General features: G+C 34.0%; 1 protein-coding gene and 1 long non-coding RNA gene across 5 annotated transcripts in view; one reads left to right on the forward strand and one right to left on the reverse strand.

Moving 5' to 3' along the window:
• The window catches only part of LOC105679943 (probable cytochrome P450 305a1), a 49,551-nt gene that overhangs the window by 689 nt on the left and 26,689 nt on the right, over nt 1-22,173 (forward strand). For both annotated transcript variants that reach the window (XM_067351577.1, XM_067351578.1), the window contains exon 2: nt 205-391. In XM_067351577.1, coding sequence (XP_067207678.1) covers nt 289-391 — 103 coding nt within the window. In that variant the 5' untranslated portion in view covers nt 205-288. The remainder of the gene's footprint in view (nt 1-204; nt 392-22,173) is intronic.
• LOC105668178 (uncharacterized) lies at nt 12,705-14,863 on the reverse strand. Of its 3 annotated transcripts, XR_010889201.1 has the most exons (4): nt 13,945-14,863; nt 13,697-13,858; nt 13,519-13,616; nt 12,706-13,228 (listed from the first exon to the last, which is right to left on the reverse strand). It is a non-coding gene; the product is annotated as an uncharacterized lncRNA (long non-coding RNA). The 3 variants fall into 3 exon arrangements; XR_001100041.2 differs by having other exon boundaries at nt 12,705-13,858; nt 13,945-14,145; nt 14,217-14,863; XR_010889200.1 differs by having other exon boundaries at nt 12,705-13,616.

The following is a 22,173-nucleotide window of genomic DNA, read 5'->3' on the forward strand; positions in this document are numbered from 1 at the left end:
AGGCCTTAATACTATTCACGTTTATCGTAAGAAGTCGGATCAGTTCGATTTCATTTCGGCAAAAATTTAACAATTCTCCAATAGAAGCTCCCCACCTCATCGACAGTCAATTGGCACATCTGACAACGTCGACAAATATTAAGTGAAATTGTATCCTTAGAAAAATCAGCTTTAAGCTTGGAATACTTAAAAGTCATTTAACAGGAACTAAGGAACTAGAGCAAACAGAACGTTCCAGTCTTTTCTTGGCAATTCCGTTTCGAAAAAGAAGTTCAATAGTGAGACACAATGACAACGGCATTAACCATTGGCATGGCATTAATTGTGGTGATGTTGATTGTTTCATTTATTTTTGCCGTGTTGATGCGACAAAGATTGACTTATCCGCCAGGTAATTTATTTATTTATATCTTTATTTCATATTTAATCATATCTTTGCTTTTATATAAGAAGAATATTTAGTAATAATGATAGATTGGCTATATATATATATATATATATATATATTACATATTTATGATATTACTTTAATGGATTATTAACGATCTACAGAGTCAATAGCTTTTTGTAATTCTTAATGATATTGTTATGTATCATTGCGTAGCAATTATATGATACAAAAAATTTGCACAGTGATACATAACGACATCGTTAAAAATTATAGAATAGGGGGCTTAGAATTTACACCGATGATTTAATACGCGTGTCAAGTATTAAGGCCTATCCAGACAAACTTGCATAGCGCATAAGCATATGCATAATCATAACCATAATAAAGGTCTATCTCACGGATTAAGGAACAGAGGGACCGAGTCTAAAGTCTTAGTTTAGGCGAGAGGGGATGGTAATTCAAGCGTGCGGAGGGGACTGCTTTCCGCCATATTGATGTAGCGATTCTCACACAGAGATTCTGTGTCTGTGACATGGTTACACTCGTGTAGTGGTGCCACTAGACATAACGAGTGACAAGCGTAAATAGGTTAGGCGGTTTTATTATTGTTGTACTATAAATTTTATAAAATACTTTAACTTTTATTACTCTGAGGCTCTGCATACAGTAGACAAAATATTAGAAATAGCAATAAACATTTAATATTAAAAAGAAAAATTATTTTACATCTAACAAGAGAATAAAATATATTAATTAGTTCCAATTCTTATTTCTTAATTCATACATTAATTTTTTCTATTCTTTTTATTTTTAAAATAAATAATTCCAATTTCTTATTTCTAATATTTAATAATTATATCCTATTCCTATTTCTATTTCCTATTTTGTTTATTGTGCGCAGGATTTGACTGTCATTTCTCATACATACGCAAATAGTGAGTTCTATGTGTGGTGATTACTAAACAAATATGGCGGCCCCCCTCCCCCCCCGCCGCAAACGTGCTCCACCGGTACAGCTTATGCTCCGTCTCTCTATTCCTTAGTCCGTGGTCTATCTAGACAAATTTGTATAGCCGCATATAAGCAGAGAGAAGCCTGAGAGGGGCCATACCCAAGATCTTCTATAGATCTTGGGCCATGCCGTCGTTTTTCGTACGACGCTTTCTCTAGGCCAGTGCTCGGAATTAGTCTGAACATTTCAGCCGATTTCCGTGGTATACGCCTCCTTTCCTCTTCTTACCGCGCGCGCCGCAGCCGCTAGGGCCAGCGCCGCCGAACGTTAGGAGCGACACTATCTGATTATGAGTGGGTTCTTCTCCCTATTTATTAAAATTTAAAAAAATGTATTAAAATTTATTAAAAATAAATTTTTTATTTTTAAATTTATTAAGTGGAAATATTTCAATAGATTTCTACGTCACCCATGAGGTACTAATACTGACACGTTTTTCAAAAAGTGGTTTTTATCTACATTATTGCATCAATTGTTCATTCTCATAAAAGGCTAAGAAAATCTAATTAAGAAAATCTCTTTTACATATATATTTTTTTTTAAATTAAGAATTTATTTTTATCTTTAGTGGAATAGGTCTACGGGGGAAACCATTTAAAAAAAAACGCGTCAGCATTAGTATCTCATGGGTGACGTGGAAATCTATTGAAATATTTCTACTTAATAAATTTAAAAATAAAAAATTTATTTTTAATAAATTTTAATACATTTTTTAAAATTTTAATAAATAGGGAAAAGAACCCACTCATAATCAGATAGTGTCGCTCCTAACGCTCGGCGGCGCTGGCCCTAGCGGCTGCGGCGCGCGCGGTAAGGAGAGGAAAGGAGGCGTATACCACGGAAATCGGCTGAAATGTTCAGACTAATTCCGAGCACTGCTCTAGGCCGTACAGTAGCGCTAACTGGATACATTTTTTGAGCCGGCGGAACTACATGGCCAGATCCACTTTTCGCTATGGTAAAACGGCCGATTGGTGCATGTCTGTGCTAGATCCACAATTATGGATCTAGCACGGACATGCACCAATCAGCCGTTTTACCATAGCAGTTTTAATAAAAAAAACGGAAATATTATGGATCTATTAATATGTTTTATTATAGCCGCGCATGATCTTTTTCCATTTTAGTATATATTACGGACAACGATATGAGTTATTATATTGAAATATTTTTATGTATGCGCATGTGCAATAAAATAAATTTTCTCATTATTTCGATAGAACTAAAATTAAGAATAACATTATCGGCGTAGCCTACAGACTTACGCCGCGTAGGTCCGTGTGTATGCATTTGTTTGTATTTGAGTGGTAACTCACTACACTGACGTGTGGTCTGTGTACGCGTCATCGGATAGTTTGTAAACAAACGACGCTTGCGATTGTTCCTCGACTGAAATTTCGCAAGGCTGCAATATAATGTACAAGACGACATAGGCGTATACAAGATGTCAAATAAATTTGAATTAAATATGACAAAGTAATAAATAAAAAATATACATATAATACTATATATATCACTAAAGAAAAATGTCATATACTTTTCTTATTTTTATTTTTATGTAGTAAATACAAAATAACTAATTAATCAATTAATTAATATATACATATACACATATATTGAATAAATAGTTATCTTTATTTTGTATTTTATATGATAATGACTGAAATAATAAGAGTATATATCATTTCAGTTATATAAAATACAAAATAAAAATAATTCAATATGTATATGTATGTATTGAATAATTAACTTATTTATTTATTTTGTATTAATTACATAAGAATAAAAATAGGGAAAGCATATAACATTTTTTTCCAATTAGATATATAGTATTATACATACATTTTTCAAATAAAAGATTTTGTCATATCTAATTTATATCTATTAGACACGTTGTATAAGTCTATTTCGGCTCGTATGTACATCATATAGCCATACGATAGAATTTCAATTGCGAGAAAATAGATTAAATGACCTTATAAATTATCCGATAAAACATAAACAGACCACACGTGTAGTAAATTACTAACTAAAAGAAATACGTATTTCTTAAAATCTGAAAGTTCACGAATAAATCGTCTTTAACTCTCTTTTTTCTAAACTGTCAGCTGACGCTAGATCGCTTCTGACTATATTTATTAAAAATTGTTAGCTGACGTTAGATCGCCTCTGATAATATTTCTTACAATTTGCCAGCTCACGAATAAATCGTCTTTAGCTCTCTTTTTTCTAAACTGTCAGCTGACGTTAGATTGCCTCTGACAATATTTCTTACAATTTGCCAACTCACGAATAAATCGTCTTTGGCTCTCTTTTTTCTAAACTGTCAGCTGACGTTAAATCGCTTCTGACTATATTTATTAAAAATTGAGGGCCCGGATCGAAGAACTCGCTCAACGCTCGAAATCCTGTAAAAGTATTGTCCAAACGTCTCAGAGCATGAAAATTTTGAAAGTTGCAAAATTAATTTTTTTTTAATATAGGTTTGTAGAGAATGACGAGACGGAACTTTTTTCTATTTGCAGTTTTTTTGTTCGATGTTTATTTTTATTAATAAAAATAAAAAACTGAAAAATTTTTATCCCCAAATTCAATAAAATTTTTAGATATAAATCGTCGTAATTTGGCCAAATTTTGTTGAAATTGTTTGAAATTTGGTGTACGCATGTAGTATAGTCTAGCGATGCCTATAAAACAATAAAGAAGCTGGAAATCGTCTATTGTTTAATAATAATTAATTGCAAATTGAAGCCAGTCGGTACCACGTTGTTTTAGTTTTGCCGACAAAAAGTATCGAGGGAACTTGAAATTTGAAACAATCTCCAGTGAGACATTTGTTCCTCACTATTGAAGGAAAGTTTCTGGAAATTTTCAGATCGATTCATAGAAAATTTGCGGAAATATGCATTTTATAAGAAAATATGTGACGCCGCCAATGACAGCTCCGTGAGCGCTGAGCATCATCAGACAGCGTACTCGCCGTTCGGCTTTCTAGAACTCGATTTTATAATGATTTTTTAATGGTTATACATTTGAACAATCGCCCACTCCCCACGAAATATCGAAATGACGAACTATTATTTATACGATTCCTTAATTTAATATTTTTATTATTATTTCGAAATATTTTACATACACTCCAGAGACGCGGTCTCTAGGACGATAGTAATTTAACAAATAACAATAGTTAAAGTTTTAAAAAATCATTATAAAATCGAGTCCTAGAAAGCCGAACGGCGAGTACCGCTGCCTGATGATGCTCAGCGCTCACGGAGCTGTCATTGGCGGCGTCGCATATTTTCTTATAAAATGCATATTTCCGCAAATTTTCTATGAATCGATCTGAAAATTTCCAGAAACCTTCCTTCAATAGTGATGAACAAATGTCTCACTGGAGATTGTTTCAAATTTCAAGTTCCCTCGATACTTTTTGTCGGCGAAACTAAAACAACGTGGTACCGACTGGCTTCAATTTGCAATTAATTATTATTAAACAATAGACGATTTCCAGCTTCTTTATTGTTTTATAGGCATCGCTAGACTATACTGCATGCGTACACCAAATTTCAAACAATTTCAACAAAATTTGGCCAAATTACGACGATTTATATCTAAAAATTTTATTGAATTTGGGGATAAAAATTTTTCAGTTTTTTATTTTTATTAATAAAAATAAACATCGAACAAAAAAACTGCAAATAGAAAAAAGTTCCGTCTCGTCATTCTCTACAAACCTATATTTAAAAAAAATTAATTTTGCAACTTTCAAAATTTTCATGCTCTGAGACGTTTGGATAATACTTTTACAGGATTTCGAGCGTTGAGCGAGTTCTTCGATCCTGGCCCTCAATTTTTAATAAATATAGTCAGAAGCGATTTAACGTCAGCTGACAGTTTAGAAAAAAGAGAGCCAAAGACGATTTATTCGTGAGTTGGCAAATTGTAAGAAATATTGTCAGAGGCGATCTAACGTCAGCTGACAGTTTAGAAAAAAGAGAGCTAAAGACGATTTATTCGTGAGCTGGCAAATTGTAAGAAATATTATCAGAGGCGATCTAACGTCAGCTAACAATTTTTAATAAATATAGTCAGAAGCGATCTAGCGTCAGCTGACAGTTTAGAAAAAAGAGAGTTAAAGACGATTTATTCGTGAACTGGCAGATTTTAAGAAGTACGTATTTCTTTTAGTTAGTAATTTACTACACGTGTGGTCTGTTTATGTTTTATCGGATAATTTATAAGGTTATTTAACCTTTTTTCTCGCAATTGAAATTCTATTGTATGGCTGTATATGATGTACATACGAGATGAAATAGACTTATACAACGTGTCTAATAGATATAAATTAGATATGATAAAATCTTTTATTTGAAAAATGTATGTATAATACTATATATCTAATTGGAAAAAAATGTTATATGCTTTCCCTATTTTTATTCTTATGTAATTAATACAAAATAAATAAATAAGTTAATTATTCAATACATACATATACATATTGAATTATTTTTATTTTGTATTTTATATAACTGAAATGATATATACTCTTATTATTTCAGTTATTATCATATAAAATACAAAATAAAGATAACTATTTATTCAATATATGTGTATATGTATATATTAATTAATTGATTAATTAGTTATTTTGTATTTACTACATAAAAATAAAAATAAGAAAAGTATATGACATTTTTCTTCAGTGATATATATAGTATTATATGTATATTTTTTATTTATTACTTGGTTATATTTAATTTATATTTATTTGACATCTTGTATACGCCTATGTCGTCTTGTACATTATATTGCAGCCTTGCGACGAAATTTCAGTCGAGGAACAATTGCAAGCGTCGTTTGTTTACAAACTATCCGATGACGCGTACACAGACCACACGTCAGTGTAGTGAGTTACCACCATAGATATATTACATATAGATAGAGCTTTGTGAATCTTACGCCTGCCAAGATAAAATTATCTTTTCCTCCCTCGCGCATCTGCAATCACGCATTTATTTTCAGAAAACAGAAGTGTTTATCCATGACAGCCAAGGATATAACCTAATTTTATGTAAAAGTGCTGTATCCGCCGAGATAAATATACGAATGCGCATGCGCGAAGGAGGAAAAACCGTCATTCACAGATGTCTATACTAGTACTAGATCGCTAACTAAGGCACTAGATATGTAGGTATTCTCATCCGCCATTTTGGTTCCTATTAGATGGAGAATTATAGCGTATACAGGGTGACACTTAAAGACTGCCCACTAAGTACATAGCGTTATTCCTTGCCAAAAAATGAGTCGAAAAAAGTCCTGAATCATTTTTAATAATTGACGTGTTACACATGTACGCTATACTATACTATATACGCTATAATTCTCCATCTAGTAGGAACCAAAATGGCGGATGAGAATACCTACATATCTAGTGCCTTACGCTAACTTCGTCAAAAGAGCTGAGACCGGCAGGATTTCCGGTTTCAGCCATGACACCCTACAACAAAATGGCGACAATGCGTGTGTAATGTGTATAGGCCCTCACACACAAAATGACATAACTGCATATGCATAGCATAAGACCGTCTCGACCAATGAACATCTAGCATAAAGGTGCCATATTGATTTACATAGCATGTTCATTGGTCGAGACGGTCTTATGCTATGCATATGCAGTTATGTCATTTTGTGTGTGATGGCCTTATATCTGTACGTGCGTATGCACATGTGATACCCGGCGTGGTTAGAGACCCTAAAAAGAGAGACTCGCCAACTTGTCACGTGACTGTTAGTGGATTCTGATTGGCTGGTGTGGTGGATCGCACATTTGTGCCCCGTGTGCACCATAAAGCTACACTGAACTACACTATGAATACGGCCATAGTGTAGTTCAGTGTAGCTTTATGGTGCACACGGGGCACAAATGTGCGATCCATACACCAGCCAATCAGAGTCCACTAACAGTCACGTGACGAGTTGGCGAGTCTCTCTTTTTAGGGTCTCTAGGCGTGGTGATACAAATTGATAATATTGTAAAAATTCTTGAAAGATGCCGAGCAGTTGTTGAGCAGTTGTTGAGCAGTTGTTGAGCAGTTGCTAAGCAGTTGTTGAGCAGTTGTTGAGCAGTTGTTGAGCAGTTGTTGAGCGGCCATTTTGTTGTAGGGTGTCATGGCCGAAACCGGAAATTCTGCCAGCCTCAGTTTTTCCATACGCAAAGCCTAAAGTTAGCGATCTAGTACTAGTATAGACATCTGTGCCGTCATTATCTTGGCAGGTGTTGCATTATAGCAAAAATGGTACAAAGCTCTATCTATATGTAATATATCTATGGTTACCACTCAAATACAAACAAATGCATACACACGGACCTACGCGGCGTAAGTCTGTAGGCTACGCCGATAATGTTATTCTCAATTTTAGTTCTATCGAAATAATGAGAACATTTATTTTATTGCACATGCGCATACATAAAAATATTTCAATAATAACTCATATCGTTGTCCGTAATATATACTAAAATGAAAAAAGATCATGCGCAGCTATAATAAAACATATTAATAGATCCATATTTTCGTTTTTTTTATTAAAACTGTTATGGTAAAACGGCTGATTGGTGCATGTCCATGAGGTCTATACCCTAACAGCACACGATATCCTGCGTATCATCCTATTTTCATACTCATTCTACTGTGATTATCCGTTAAATACTGAGATCAATCCTATAATATCTTTTGCAGTATTATTCGGTTTTCTTTCGCACACGTATAATCTCAGGTTTGACTCAAACGTACGGAAGTAATACGTACGCACTTCTATCGCGCGCGTATAATCTCAGGTTTGACGAGACCAGCACTAACCTGCGCTATTTACATACGTAATTCCTATTTCCGGTCTTTTCCCGCTTGCCCGGCATCAAGTGACACCACGCAACACCACGTATCCGAGGTTTTACTGATATCGAAGGTAATCCTTTTTTCCTTTAAGTTTTATTTCACAAAATAGTGAATAAAGTGTAAGAGCTAGATAGTGTTTGTATATGATTTTTGTAATATTTTTATTATTTTTTATGTACTTGTTAAATTATTTTGCTTAAAATATTTTAAGGTTATGTTCGTAAACTTGCATTATAATTGCCTCTCATCTCTTTGGTTCTTGGTTAAATATACAATACATTTTCTTAATTATTTTTTAAACAATGTCTTAAAAAGATGATTTAACATAAAACTGTTTTCAGTTCGCAGTATTGTTCCTTTGAAGTTCTCTAGCTTAGGCTTCTAGAACTTTATTTTATATTGTAAGTTTTATGTAAATATTTTTACGCTTACGGTCGTAATTTTGAAATAAAAATATCAATTAATAATAATAACGACGAAATAATAACGACGGAATAAATAAATAATAACGAAATTGACTGATTAATTAACCTAATCTAAATTATCCTATACAATATATGAACGCGCGCGCATTTCAGCGCTTGGCTGTGTAAATGTGTGCATGTATATGTGATCTACTGCAACATTTCCATTTTTATCCTATCTTGATACTGTCTTTAAACTATAGACCTTCCTGCGAAATTCTATGGAAGATGGTACCGCGGACATACGATGATTCCTAGAACGTACTACGTACATCGCAGTACATTTGAGAATGTTCTGAGAATATTACAATTATACTTTTGCGATATTCTCAGATTGTTCTCAGTATCTATATGTGCTGTTAGGGTATAGTTGGCCCCCCTCCTAACGCAAATCGTAAAAACATTTATATATTCGGATTGATCGAAAGTCTCAATGGGAACAAAGTTTAAAAATTAATAGTTTTTCGTCTAGAGATATTTTAAAAGTCTTTAACTTTTAACTTTTGCTATGCTGTGATGACATAGCCGTGATATAATGCCGGCTAATGTGTATGCTGTGTGTGTGGGTATATGCTGTGTTGTTGTGTAACACACGCACGTACACACCTACCACTCACTCGCATACACATCTACACGATGCATGCAGCACACACATGCACGCACGCACACACACGCATATGCACGCACTAAGATCTATAGAGAGAAGGTTACCTCAGGAAAACCGGTTATGGACGAGGGACGATGAAGTAAGGGGGGAGCTAGAAACAGCTTGATGGCGAGGGGCGATGAAGGAAGGGGAGAGCATGATGATCTCATCGACAAACAGTAGCTGTCTCTCTCTTTCAAAGTTCTTCCTTTTCTAACTGTTTCTAACTCTGTCACTCGCTCTCATTATTGACTTTCATGTGTCAGTTTAAGAGGTTATATAGTAAAAATCGAAGGTACGTATATTAATTATTTTGTCTGTTATTTCCCCTAACATATTCAAATGAACAAAACCGAAGAAATAATTTCACCCACATAACCTAAACAATATTTCTTTTATCTAAATACATACAATTTTTATATTTCATTAGCAAATATTTGAAAATTGTTAACACTTTGTAAATTTTATCATATAAATATTCACATTTGCAATGTTGAAACATATATTACAATTTCATTATTTAAGTTTGTATCATAATAAATTTGTGTATGATGCTTTTTATATTATCCTAGAATTGTACTTACATTTATGAATTTCAGTTACAATTTCTTGACAATTTTTGAGGTTTTCACAATTAAATATAAAAAATAAATTTCTTTATAGTATTTCTTTTGTAAATAATGCATATAAACAGTAAATATTATTTTAAAAATAATTTTTAAATATGTACTATTTTTTCTTTTATTTTACTACTTTACAAATGATGTTTTTTGTGTATATCCCCAAATTATATTTTATTTTCATTGATATTACAGTCTAAATACGAGTACAAAGCAATTTGTATTACAAATGCATCTGTTGCAGCGATATTTAACATTATAAACGTTAAATATCTAGCGCCATAATTTGCAATATATGTAATTTATAGCGCCTTTCTAATTTACTTTTCAATTTTTATTACGCAATTTCCAGTGCTATCAATATTTTACAAAATAAAAGTATTTTTTTGATAAAAACTCAAAGCATTTCTATATTAAAGGAGCGAGAGAGAAAACACTACAGCGTGCGAGAGAGACAGCTACTGTTTGTCGATGAGATCATCATTGCCCCTCTTGCCGCTCGCCCCGCTCAGCATTTGCCCCTCTTGCCGCTCGTCTTTCTTTGCGCATGAGGTAACCTTTTCTTTATAGATCTTGTGCACGCACAGGCGCGCATACGCACGCACACGCATGCGCATTTGCTCCGTACTCCGTACCCGCCATATTCAAATAAAAATTATTTTTCTTGCGTTTTAAACAAAAACAAATGTTGGAATTATAAATTTAACCAATTATTAATAATGTACAAACGACGTACAAACGATTAAGCACGATAAATTCATAGGTTATAGTTTACGTGACGTAATTGCGACATAGGGGGCTAACTATCATTGGCACAGTTACGAAAACTTTGTAATTTTTTTTTAAATTAACGAAAAATGTACAAACGATAAAAATCATAGTACATTCATGTACAAACAATGTACAATCCGAATATATAAATGTTTTTACGATTTGCGTTAGGAGGGGGGCCAACTATATAGATCTATGGGCGGTATTCATAGTCCGTTCTTATATTCAAAATCGTCTTATGGCTGGTTTATGCTTCGGTCTTAATCTTAATCTTAGTCTTAGTCTTAACTTAATCTTAAGGACTCGTTTATGCTTCCCTGGAAATTCGGACTACGCATGTGCAAATGTAACAAAACCTAACCTAACCTAACCACAAATTGTAATAGATCCCGGTGCTGCAAATTATAGTGAATGTTAAAATGAATCGTCAGCGGCAAAAAACTTTAATGTTTGGAATGGCACTTTTGTTATCAAGTGCCTATGCAGCATGTGTATTATTAAGAAATTAAAAAAAAAATAAAAGAAAACCACGGAGATACGCTGTTCGGCCACTGAATCGAAAAAGACACGAAACTGGTCATTTCTTTTCTTTAATGAAAGATATGCTGAATATTGAATACGATCAGGAACAATTTTTTAAATATACACGGATCGAAAACCATTATTTCGCGCGGTTTCGTGCTGCGTCGGTCGTCAGACTTACCTCATTGGCCCGGCCTTAGGACATTAGGGACTAAAGTTAAAAGATGGGATCTTTCCAAGATTAAGATTAAGACTAAGATTAAGACTAGGGAAGTATAAACGCCCTTATGGCATTCTACGTTATTAACTCTTAAGATTAAGATTAAGACCGAAGCATAAACCGGCCATTAAGCACGGACTTATATTCGCTCTCTTCGTCACACATAGATTGTGTCTGACGAAGAGAGCGAATATAAGTTCGTGCTTAAGACGATCTTGAATATAAGAACGGACTATGGGCGGTATTCATAGTCCGTTCTTATATTCAAGATCGTCTTAAGCACGAACTTATATTCGCTCTCTTCGTCAGACACAATCTATGTGTGACGAAGAGAGCGAATATAAGTCCGTGCTTAAGACAATCTTAAATATAAGAACGGACTATGAATACCGACCTATGAATACCGGCCTATGGCCGGTATTCATAGTCCGTTCTTATATTTAAGATTGTCTTAAGCACGGACTTATATTCGCTCTCTTCGTCACACATAGATTGTGTCTGACGAAGAGAGCGAATATAAGTTCGTGCTTAAGACGATCTTGAATATAAGAACGGACTATGAATACCGCCCTATGTCCGTGCTAGATCCATAATTGTGGATCTAGCACAGACATGCTCCAATCGGCCGTTTTACCATAGCGAAAAGTGGATCTGGCCATGTAGTTCCGCCGGCTCAAAAAATGGATCCAGTTAGCGCTACTGTACGGCCTAGAGAAAGCGTCGTCAACAAAAAACGACGGCATGGCCCCTCTCAGGCTTCTCTCTGATATAAGCATATGCATAGAAAGAAATCGATGAATCATAATAAATGAACAATCCAATACAAAGATAAACAAACAGGTGATAAAACCTAAGAAGAAACTTCATTTAGCAAGAATCAATACCAAACATAACGCGATGTAACCAGCTGTGAAAACTCGCGAAATCAGGAGTGAAAATCACGACGTCAACATAACCATACCTGTGGAATCGTGCGATTGTGGGCGATAAATCTCATTTTTATTTATTAAAATGGAAGACGAAGAGATAGTATATAGTGTTTTAGTCTTCAGCTATATTTTACTAAAGAAACGTTTTTCAAAGAAACATAAAAGAAGATGGTGGGTGCGTCCTATTAATATGAGAATTTAGCAAGAAAATTTTGCACATCTTTTTCAAAAATTAAAATATAATAAAGATATGTCTTTGTTATACTCGTATCGATAAAAATTTAATTTATTGTTAAATAAAATACACGTACACTTAAAAAAAATCTAATTGGCGAGCATTGCTTTTAGAACAAAGTCTTATTATTATAACTTTAATGATTTCTAAAATAATCATAAATTATATATATCTTTATAACTCATAAAATTTTCATAATTTTTCTTTTTAACTCTGTTTTTTTTTTGTTCTTTTATTTTGCGTAATTGATATGCGATGGTAGAACTAAAATAATCATCTTCATCCATTTTCTGTTTTTCTAGGAAATGTTGAGATATAATAGATGATAAATTTAGAAATAAATTTTCTACTTTATCTGTTTCTTCTGTATTTGCCATTTTTTTTCTATATTTGCCTTCTTTCTTATTTTCTGGCATAGCTTTCATGCATGGTTTTATTGATGGTGACGATAATGGTCTCACCATCTCAGATGATAGTGGCGATAATAGTCTCATCATTTCAAATGAAGTAGATGCAGTAGAAAGGCTAAAAAAATTTATTTATATACCCTTACTATTGATATAATTTATAATTATATATTTATCATTACTCAGCAAACACAGAACATTGCAGTAACATTGTGGCAATGTTGCAACATTGTAACCACATTACAGCAACATTGCCGCAATGTTGCTGCAATGTTCTGTGTTTGCTGGGTATATATAAACTAAATCTTTTAAATTTATAAATTTGCAAATATATTTGTAAATATATTTCCTAATTAATAAAATATTGCAATAATGTTTTATTAAATTATACTATAAAGTTATGCTTACTTGCTAGATGCAACTGCAGTTACATATTTTTGCGGAATATGTATATTTCTTGCATAGGAGCAAAATGTGTTCCTTTGGGTATAATATTTGTATAAGTTCTAAAAATATTAAACTAATTATATAAAAATAACAAAAACATATAGTCAAATTTATTTTATTAAAGAATAATTAGATTTACTTTCTGGTTTTGACAAAAGAATCCAAAAATTTCATCTGATCATATAATATAAATGTTGACCTTGTGCATGCCTTATTGTCACTTTTGGTTTCTAATTCTCTTTTTTCTTTTCACGAGAAAATTTTTCTCGAAGTCTTTGCCATTTGCTTTGACAATCTGGGACTATAATTAGAAAAATTTTGATTAAAATTAAAGTTACGAGATATATAAAAGGTTAAAATATATAAAAAAACAATCAAGAAAATTACCTGATAATTTTAAAATGGAAGAAATCTTCATCCATGCACGATCTTTTTTGTGTATATTTTTGAAATCAGCTATACTTTTATCATAAAGATGAGGAAAATTTTCAAGATCTATTAAAACAGTATCGGTATCTTCTTCAGTATATTCATATGTATAATTTTGGGTGAGATCATTTATTTGTTCAGAATCCATGTGTAAAATTGCTTTTGATAAAAATCAAAGTTACGAGATATATAAAAGGTTAGAATTTATAAAAAACAATCAAGAAAATTACCTGCTACTTGAATGTCACTTAAATGTCTCTGTGTTTTCCTATTTTTACTATTGAATAATTATTCCTCGAAAAAGTTTTCTTTGGTTTTCTTGTGGTTATTTAGCACGAGACATGTACTACATTAATCATAGATATAGTACTCTGAGCTGCCAGATTGAAGATCCGAGCAACGATCAATCGGATGCACACACAAGCGAAAATCACGTACGTGTGCTAGCACTCTGCCCACTCTGCGCAGCCATGTACACGACTCTCGACTGTGTGCGTTCGGTGGCTTGTTGCTCGAGTCTTCAATCTGACAGCTCTGATAGTAATATCAGAGAGAAGACTGAGAGTGGACATGCCCGCATTTTACGTGTTTCTGTGGGTTAGCGCCTCTATGTGCACAAAACGTGCACATTGAACTACGTAGCCAATGTCCACGAATTCCGTAGGTAATGTCTTTGATCTAACGATCTAATGATCGTCCACGATCTTTTGGATTTCTTCCGTGCTACGTCCACGACTTTTTGGTTCCGATATGTGCTATATCTACAAGTGTCGGTAATGCATACTTGTAAAACATGATTATGTATATCAGACGTTAGTTGCACATTTCAACTTGATTCTTGAGACGACGCCTCCCGCTGTCTCACTACCGCGCGGCCGCTGGCGGCCGAACCGCCGATAGCCTTGAGTCAGGAGCGTCTGTGTAACGAATTGGCTGATGATGAGCGGGCACCTTTCAGAAAATAAAATTTTCTTTGTTATAGAAATAATATTTATTTTTACTAATTATAATTAAATATCTTTATTACATTCATTATAATAATTTACGTAGACAATAATATATAATATTAAAAAAATAAAAATAATTAAAAAATTTAACTTTTTAATAAAAATTGTATGGTTTTTTAATTAGAAATCAATAGCTTTCCACATTACCCTTGAGATACTATTATGAATGCGTTTTTTAAAAAGTGGTTTCCCCAATAGGCCTATTTTACTAAAAAATAACAAAGATAATATCTATATTTAATATCTATATAAATATGGCTTGGCAGAAAATTTTATATAGGGCTTAGATGATATATTATATTTAAGATAACAAAAGAGAAACAAATAAAAAAATTAAATAAATTAAAAAAAATAGAAATAGTTAATTTATAAAACGTTTGTTGGATTTTTTTGGTCATTTGCATGATTTTATTAAGGATATCCACAGAAATAGAAGAACTAGTTCGCATCAAAGAGAATAATAATGCATTGCTCACAAAAGAACGCCTTTCCGTTTTTATTAATTTTATTTTACAGAAAGAGTATTTGCATAAATATGTACCGAAGGCGTTTATTATCAATATTATATTATAATCAATATTCGAATTACTTTTATGGTAAATTAAATTTGGTAACTTAAATTTTAAAATATAAGGACAAAAAGAAATGTAATTGAATGGTAATTTAAATTTTAAAATATGAGGACAAAAAGAAATGTAATTGAATTAAAGTACTAAAATTAATTTACAATAAAAGTAATCAGGATATCGAGAGATCTTTCAATCCTTCCAGGCGGTTTTTCAAAATTCGAAAATTTTTGAAAAAATTTGGGGTGTTGGGAACTATGGGTCGCCACCTTTTTATGTTTGAAATCGAGTACCTACGTCAATGTGTCTCGTTGAGACAAGCAACTTTGGTCCTATGAACATACAGCGGCCAATAAATAATTACAGAGTTATAGCTCTTTTTCGTCGCCGATTTTTTCGTTATCGGGGCCTGTAACTCGGAAACTATAGGAAATAGAAGATCGGACCATAGGACTTCATTGGCAGGGTATCGACAGATCTTTCAATCCTTCCAAGCGGTTTTTCGAAATTCATAAATTTTTGGAAAAGTTTGAAACCGAGTACCTACGTCGATGCATCTCGTCGAGACAAGCAACTTTGGTTCTATGAACATACAGCGGCCAACGAATAATTTCGGAGTTATAGCTCTTTTTCGTCGACGATTTTTTCGTTATCGGGGCCTGTAACACGGAAACTATAGGAAATAGAAGATCGGATCATAGGACCTTATTGGCAGGGTATCGACAGATCTTTCAATCCTTCCAAGCGGTTTTCGAAATTCATAAATTTTTGAAAAAGTTTGAAACCGAGTATCTACGTCGATGCGTCTCGTCGAGACAAGCAACTTTGGTTCTATGAACATACAGCGGCCAACGAATAATTTCGGAGTTATAGCTCTTTTCGTCGCCGATTTTTTTTCATTGGGGCCTATAACTCGGATACTATACGAGATAGAAGATCGGACCATAGGACCTTATTGGCAGGGTATCAAAAAATCTTTCAATCCCTTCAGGCGGTTTTTCGAAATTCGTAAATTTTTAAAAAAATTTGGAGTGTAGTCACGTTTTTCGTTCCGTACGCCACGTTTTTCGTTCCGTACGCGTCACGTTTTTCGTTCTGTACGTCACGTTTTTCGTTCCGTACGTTACGTTTTTCGATTCGTATGCGTCACGTTTTTCGGTCCGTACATCACGTTTTTCGTTCCGTACATCACGTTTTTCGTTTTGTACGCGTCACGTTTTTCGTTCCGTATGTCACGTTTTTGTTCCGTACGTCACGTTTTTTGTTCTGTATGCGTCACGTTTTTCGATTCGTACGCGTCACGTTTTTCGTTCCGTACGTCACGTTTTTCGTTCCGTACGGTACGTTTTTCGATTCGTACGCGTCACGTTTTTCGGTCCGTACATCACGTTTTTCGTTCCGTACATCACGTTTTTCGTTTTGTACGCGTCACGTTTTTCGTTCCGTATGTCACGTTTTTGTTCCGTACGTCATGTTTTTTGTTCTGTATGCGTCACGTTTTTCGATTCGTACGCGTCACGTTTTTCGTTCCGTACGTCACGTTTTTCGTTCCGTACGGTACGTTTTTCGATTCGTACGCGTCACGTTTTTCGGTCCGTACGTCACGTTTTTCGTTCCGTACATCACGTTTTTTGTTTTGTACGCGTCACATTTTTCGTTCCGTACGTCACGTTTTTGTTTCGTACGTCACGTTTTTTGTTCCCGTACGCGTCACGTTTTTTGTTCCGTACGTCACGCTTTTCGTTCCGTACGTCAAGTTTTTCGTTCCGTACGCGTCACGTTTTTCGTTCCGTACGTCACGTTTTTCGTTCCGTACGCGTTACGTTTTTTGTTCCGTACGTCACGTTTTTTGTTCCGTACATCGTTTTTCGTTCCGTACGCGTCACGTTTTTCGTTCCATACGTCACGTTTTTCGTTTCGTACGTCACGTTTTTTGTTCCGTACGCGTCACGTTTTTCGTTCCGTACGTCACGTTTTTCGTTCCGTACGCGTCACGTTTTTTGTTCCGTACGCGTCACGTTTTTTGTTCCGTACGTCATGTTTTTCGTTCCGTACGTCACGTTTTTTGTTTCGTACGCGTCACGTTTTTCGTTCTGTACGCGTCACGTTTTTCGTTCCGTATGTCACGTTTTTCGTACCGTACGTGTCACGTTTTTCGTTTCGTACGCGTTACGTTTTTCGTTTCGTACGTCATGTTTTTTGTTCCGTACGCGTTACGTTTTTCGTTCTGTACGTCACGTTTTTCGTTCCGTACGTCACGTTTTTCGTTCCATATGCGTCACGTTTTTTGTTCCGTACGACACGTTCGTTTCATTTCGCACGTCCGTTTCGTTCCGCACGTCTGTTTCGTTCCGCACGTCCATTCCGTTCCGCACGTCCGTTTCGTTCCATCCGTCAACAATAAAGAAGCTGAAAATCGTCTATTGTTTAATAATAATTAATTGCAAATTGAGACCCTCCGATAACGTTTTTTTAGTTTTACCGACAAAAAGTATCAAGGGAACTTGAAATTTGAAACAACTTTCAGTGAGACATTTGTTCCTCACTATTGAAGGAAGATTTCTGGAAATTTTCAGATCGATTCATTGTAACACACAGGGAATTTTTCTTTTTCAGAGAAATTTTGAAGAAGTGAATTTATTCGCGGAGCACTTATTTTCGGATTTTCTTTAACTTTCCTAGCTACAAACGCTCTTCTGAGAAATTTATTAATTTCTTCCTACCATATTACCTAATTTATTTCTACATTTTATATAAGGTAATATTCTGGAACACTGTCTTAATATAAAATAATATTAGCTCCTGCATACGCATATTGCATAAAATTTCAACGATATGAAATTCTTCTGCTTATGCATATGCCACATTTATGTTTTGTGCTTTGACTATATGTATAAACATGGACTGTTAGTCGGAAGATTCGGCCTTAGACAACATTGAAAAGTGCCCTCTGAGTTTGGGCCAATAACTAACGGGTCGTGACGTCACGTATGGCAGTCACGCATATTTCATTTTCTATGTATTTTGTGAAAACAATGTGCGCAAATTCGCAAAATAATAAGGAAAAAATCTGTGGAAAAATAAAAAATGGTTCGTTACTATTTTATCGAAGGCTACAGAAGCACAAAATACCAACGGCAACATGAAGAAAATGACACCAACTTGAATTTTTTGCGTATGTACTGATTTTGTAATTATAACCTACAATAATTTAAAATGCATTTTCAGAAATTTACTAGATTATATTTTATTTTATTATTTATTCTAAAATATTTCTTTCGGCTTAACTTTTTTGTTAATTACGAATTACGATGAGCATGTTAAAGACTTAGATATTTTACAAAACCATAAATACGAATTAATAAAATTATTTATATCGTTATATATAAAATATATTATATCGTTAAATATAAAAATGTCATATTTAGGAAAAACACTTACTTATAAGGCTCATGACACTTTTGTTAGACATATTAATAAAAAATTGACAATATGGAAAGGTCAATAATTTTATCTATATTATACTATTATATTTATAATATCATTGTTACAAATTCTATTTTTAAATTATATTAAATAAGTTTTTATAAATAATTGATTACAATTTAAATCTTTGATCCTACTTACCTCCTCGGATCATATTTGAATTTCCCGCTTTTTGGCCCAAAGGTGGTGCCTATTTCTTTTCTATGCGACCTACGCTGCTTATGCTAGAGCACTATAGATGTAAATATTCTCACGTCTGCGCCATTTTTGTCCCATTTTTCCTCCTTGCCCTCTTGGTCCCTACAAAGTTCGAGCAGCTTAGAAGACATAACCTAATCATCATAAACTTCTCAGCTCAGTGACAAAGGGTTGAGAGGGCAAAGAGTGGGGGAATGAGACAAAAATGGCGCAGACGAGAATACTCACGTTTATAGTGCCTTACTTATGCATTGCTTAAATGGGAAAAGTGAGGTGAACTGGCAGTCCATGTTTATATAGTCAAAGTGCAACAATCGTAGCGATTTTGTCCATTTAGATGTGATTGGTTTAAATCTCTGCATACTCTATGCGAGGTTGCTGGATACACAAAATTTTTCGACACTATGTATATGATATGCTTACGTTTTATGCGACAATATGGCGTCCCTTATATAAGACATATGATTGGTCATTTTCTCTATGTATATGCATATGTCATTTTCTTTATGCTTATGTAGTTATGCAAGTTTGTCTGGATAGGTCTTTATATTTGTAATAAATCTGCTTATGTCTGTTTATACCAATGTTTAAAAAATTAATCCCTAGTAACACTCAGTTTATCACGGTGTAAGAATAGAACTGTTCTTTATAGTTGAATTGGCTGCACTAGTTCAGCTATAAAGAACAGACCTAATATAAGGTGATTTCATGGCAATGAAATTTCTGATTTTTCTGAAACCGTTCCATATTGAGCCATTAGGTAGCTACGTGTTTATGGACCTCAATTTTAATATATATATATATATTGTTACGTTCACCAGTTCGATTTATATCGAAGCGCGTAACACAACCGTTCACTCACACTTTCACTCCGAAATAAGAGACACTTTTAAAGAATAATTATAACTTTAATAAAACTCAACAAATAAGAACAGAACAAGAATAATTACAATAGTAATAGCCGTCGTACAAACACGTCTGTACGAAACGACAGCTGTCGCGAGACTCTTTTGTCGTTGTTATCAACAACAACAACATGACAACGAGACGTTCGATGTTCTTTTAATAAATTTCCATGCTGACTCGATAAACGATCGGGAACACCGCAGGGACGTAACAATATATATATATTGTTACACTCACGACGATCATTCGCGAATGCGCTCACGCAAGAAATAAATACTCAATTCAAGAACAAAGAAGTTTAATGAACTCAACGGCAACACAACTAGAAACGAAACAACAGAATTATCTTGTACAATTCAGAAAACTGTCTCACGCCCGAAACGCGTCCTCACGGCACCGAGGACCAAGCGTAACTACTCTTCTGACACTTTATTTACAAATTGCTAAGCGACGCTTTTCAATGCCAACTCGCAGCCCACACGTCGCAACTTCCGAACGACGATTTCCTACGGCGCAAGCGCAACACTTCCCCCCTTCAAAAGTGTCGTCCCGACACTTAAGGGGGTATAGTTTGATGGGCGAAATCCTAATGGCCTCATGTCCTACCCTGAGCTGCTGCTACAGGTTACCGGACGCCGATACTTGAATTTCTTGACTGAAACTTCTTTCGGATTTCTTGAAATTCCAACGATTTTCTTCGTTGTCTGAATTTCTCCGAAACACTGCAAACCATTGCCTTTTCTTTATCTTCGGACAAAGGGGGAGGAACATATCGGGGGACCCATCATCCTAAGGACTCCCCAAGTCCCCGCCTTGGCATTTACCCTTAGCTCCACGGGAAACCACGATTCAAAAACCGTGGAGAAGGCGGACTTCAATTTTCCAAATTTTCTTTTATTCTTTCTTCTTTTCTTTCATCCTTTTCCTTAAGCTTTCATAAGATCCTCTTCAATAAAATTTTCTTTGAACAAAAATAAATTTCACAATGTAAATTTCACTGTTTTTTTTTTAACAAAAAATTAAAATTTTATTTATAATTAATCATTTAAAAAAAAAAAAAAAAAAACTTTCCTTACATTTTTTATTTTAATCCTCAAAATTCCGTCTTTTATGAAATGAAGTTAATCTATTTGAATGAACTACCTTTTTCTTATGTCTAAATGATTTTTGAATACAAAATACTACATCACTTAACTTTTTCACTATGCTATACGGACCTTCCCAATGACTTTGTAACTTTGGAGCTTTTTCTTTAGTTTGTTTTGGATTAAAGAACCAAACTTTTTGTCCCACAGAAAAATTAACTTCCATAGCTTTACGATCATAAACAGATTTAACCTTTTCCGATTTAATTTGAAGAGTTTGTCGCACAGTTTCATGAATTAAATCCAATTTTATTCTTAAATTTGGGGTATAGTTTTGAGAAGAAAAACAATTCCTGTCTTCAGGGGAAATTCCTCGCAATAAATCTAATGGAATTCGTAAATTTCGAGCAAAACAGATCTCTGCAGAGGTAACTTTAGTGGTTTCATGTTTTGAAGAACGATATACTAATAGAAACATAAGAATCCAACGATCCCAATCCTTTTGGTGTAAAGAAATAAATTTAGTTAAATAATTTAAAATTGTTCGCTGTTGTCTTTCCACTTGACCATCGGACTGAGGATGCAGTGGAGTCGTCCTAGTTTTCTTTATTCCTAATAAATTTGACATTTCCTGAAAAAGTCGAGATTCAAAACATTTTCCTTGATCAGTGTGTACTTCTAAAGAAATGCCATGTCTAGAAATGATTTGACTAACAAAAGCTTCAGCAACTGTACTAGCTTTAATATTTTTTAATGAAATTGCTTCAACCCATTTAGAAAAACAATCTGTAACAACAAGCAAATATTTGTATCCTGAAAAGGTCACTGGAAGAGGACCAAGGATATCCATCTGAACCATATCAAAAGGATAACCCACATTATAAATTTGTAAACAAGATTTTCCTTTATCTGAAGGATCAGCTTTTGCTACACAAATTT

This window comes from Linepithema humile, chromosome 3, assembly GCF_040581485.1.
Source record: "Linepithema humile isolate Giens D197 chromosome 3, Lhum_UNIL_v1.0, whole genome shotgun sequence".
Classification (NCBI taxonomy): Eukaryota; Metazoa; Arthropoda; class Insecta; order Hymenoptera; family Formicidae; genus Linepithema; species Linepithema humile.